A 3,037-nucleotide genomic window follows, 5' to 3' on the forward strand; every position below is an offset into this window, starting at 1 on the left:
AATTTATTCATTTAAATTAATCACAGTACTTTCTTTTGTAATTTTTTGTAATTTAAAGATGGAATACATGTTTCTTGTTATTGAAAGAGTTAGGAAGAAAACTTGCATAGTTTTCATATTTTTGCCATAGCCAAAGGGGCAAAAAAGTGGCACTTTAATTTAATTGACAACTCTTCTAGAGATGAACATGCATATTTTCCATATAACAGGTCAAGATAAGTAGAAGCTATCAGAGAGTGACTGTGTGTATGTGTCTGTGTGTGTGTATATGTGTCTATGTGCACTTTCTGACAAAGATAACTAAAATAGACTCTCAGATTGGAATCATTACTGAAGTTGAAAACATCATGGCAGCATTTCTCAGACTGAAGTCCTCAGGTTATATTCTTGGGGACCCTTGGTCATTCAACAAGTATTTTATTTTGTGATTTCACTTCAATTATCATCTTAAAAACTAAGAATATTCTGGATTACTTAGAAAACTAGAACTAAATACTGTTCTGCAATTTTAGTTTCCATATTTGTACCTGGATTTATGATAAGACAGGCACCAAAATGTCTTACATTAATTGTCCAGAGCTAATAAGAAAAGAACAGAGAGAGACTTACTATGTAAATTATGCCTCCCTCACAAGAGGAAGCCTAGATCATGTCCCTGTATTCTGTGTGGAGGAAAGTTTCACAGTCATTTGTGCATAGAAGAGTAATGGGAGAAGCAGCCACTACAAAGCACATGATGGTATAGACCTGTCAGAACCAAAAGATCCTGTGCTGCAGCAGTCAATACTGATCCTTGTTGCAAGACATAACTTAGCTATAGGACAAGAGCATCATCCATCACATCAAATTAATGTTGTTAAGTTGCATGTTATTTTTGTAGTTTTCTTTGTATCCACTTTGTAGCTCTTTAGGTTTATGACTCTATAACAGTTAAGAACATAATGATTTTAAAGCTAGTTTTTTTATGTAACTAAGTAACATAATAAAAATATCTAAAATAGGTGCTAGCAAACTCGAGATACTTTTCTTTTAATAGGGGCCTTGTGTTGAGAGAAACTGTGATATGCAGTATACTATTTGCAGTACAATTGTAGTGCAGATTTTGTTGCTAGAAAATTCTTACGTGTTCCCTTTAGTTTTTTATATTTTGTGCTGATGATGGTGTTTAGTTTTACTTGTAAAATATTAATATAAAAAGTCCTTGCTCTCTGGACCCTGACCTTTAAAATTTGTTTTTCTTTTTGGTCTTCTTAAATTTTCCCTCATTAATCTGTAATTGGCACCATCCACAATAGCTTTTTTCTGTTCTGTTGTCATGGTAACAGATGCATCTCGAGCACTTCCAGAGTTTGGAGAAGTTGAAATCTCTTCTCTGCCAGATGGTACTACCTTTGAGGATATCAAGTCACTGCAGAGTCTTTATAGAGAGCACTGTGAGGTAAGTCTTTTCAAATGTAGTATAAACACATGCTAGGTTTTGGCAGACAACTTGCTAAAATAAAATAATCAAGCTTATTCCTAAAGGACAGACGAACTTAGCACTAATTCTTTTGAGCATATCTTTTAGCACTAACAAATTCATTTTTCTTCTTTCTGGTCTCAGAGTGGAGAGATGAGACATGCAGAAAATTGAGAATAAATTTTATTCTCTATTTCTTAAGCCTATCCTAATATGAATCCTTTGATGTAGCAGTTCCATGTCTACATATTTGTCCTATAAAAATACTTACATATGGGTGACAAGAGAAGTGTACAAGGGCATTTGTTGCATTATTTTTAAATGCAAAAGATTGGCTACAATTAAAGATTGGTTATTATTTCTTCATCTAATAGGAAGCTGCATAAATAAAATATGGTATTAATACAGTCTTTAGAGTAGAATACTATACAGCCATCAAAAAGAATAGGAAACTCTATAAACATACCAAAATGGATCACTTCGAGATTTAACATTAAAGGAAAAAACAAATGCAAAAAATTATGTGTACATATTTTCACTTCAGTGAAAAATAACATGGGTGTATATGTATGTGTATATATGTATGTGTCTTCCTTTTCCTTCCAGAAGGAGGAAAAACAAGAAAATGTTAACAGTGGTTGCCTTTGTGAAGGAAACTGGGTGACTGGGAGTTAGAGGGGAGAGACTCAACTTTTCAACAGACCAGTTTTATCTTTTGAATTTTATATCATGCGTATATTTCTATCAAAATAATTTCTGGAAATGTTTAATAGAGCACCTTACATGTTTTTTGCAGGGATCATTGAGGCTCCAGTTTTGTTTGTTTTACTTTTGTGGTTAATTAGGGTTCCTTTTGGTGTTTTCTAGCCCTACTCCTACTCTCATTTTGAGTATCCCACATCAGAATTTGCTTCATTATCTAGGAGAACTCTCTCCATGCCAGCATATTAATGTACCATAGCTCACCTGGCAAAAAGGGGATAATGGATTATAATAAGAGTTTTTCGAGTGCTTCTCCTTTTGAAAGAAGAGTCTATTTAGAATTTAAGTAGCTTTATTCTAGGGATATTTGTGATCTGCTTAGGAGTAAAAGATAATCCTTTGGATTTCCTGGGCAGTCCTCCTGACTGCTGATAATGCAGTATGCAGTAAGAGGTCTTAGCTTATAGCATTAACAGATATTTTCCCCCACTCCAGAAATAAGAATTGCTAGAGCAAATCTGAGTGCTTGTCAAGGGTACTAGATTATTAACAACTGAGGGCAGGTTCTCTCCTTATTAACATAGCATGTGCCAGAAGTATTCTTCAATGTGCCCTACCAGTTCCCAACATTTCTTGGAATGATGAAAGCACTTAATATTCATTTTCCTTTGACTACTATGCTTTTACCCATATTAGAGAAGTTCTGGATTTTCCTTATGTATATAGAAAAGAATTATTTCTTTCTACATCTGTCATCTTATTCAATAAAAATTTGTATAAAGATTCTCTAAACAATTTCTCATTCCTGCGTGTTCAAGTGAACCTTGCTTTAAGCAAATCAGCCCATATGGTTTTTTTTTTTTTTTTTTTTTTTTT

The 3,037-nt window shown here is 33.6% G+C and overlaps 1 protein-coding gene across 1 annotated transcript in view; it reads left to right on the forward strand.

The window, feature by feature from the left end:
- Positions 1-3,037, forward strand: part of RFX3 (regulatory factor X3) — a gene marked incomplete at its 5' end in the record, with an annotated part of 147,816 nt that overhangs the window by 86,390 nt on the left and 58,389 nt on the right. The window contains one exon of the mRNA XM_017871691.1: positions 1,326-1,438. Within this exon, the coding sequence (XP_017727180.1) occupies positions 1,326-1,438 (113 nt within the window). The remainder of the gene's footprint in view (positions 1-1,325; positions 1,439-3,037) is intronic.

The sequence above is a fragment of the Rhinopithecus bieti genome, unplaced genomic scaffold (assembly GCF_001698545.2).
Source record: "Rhinopithecus bieti isolate Rb0 unplaced genomic scaffold, ASM169854v2 scaffold_6906, whole genome shotgun sequence".
NCBI lineage: Eukaryota > Metazoa > Chordata > Mammalia > Primates > Cercopithecidae > Rhinopithecus > Rhinopithecus bieti.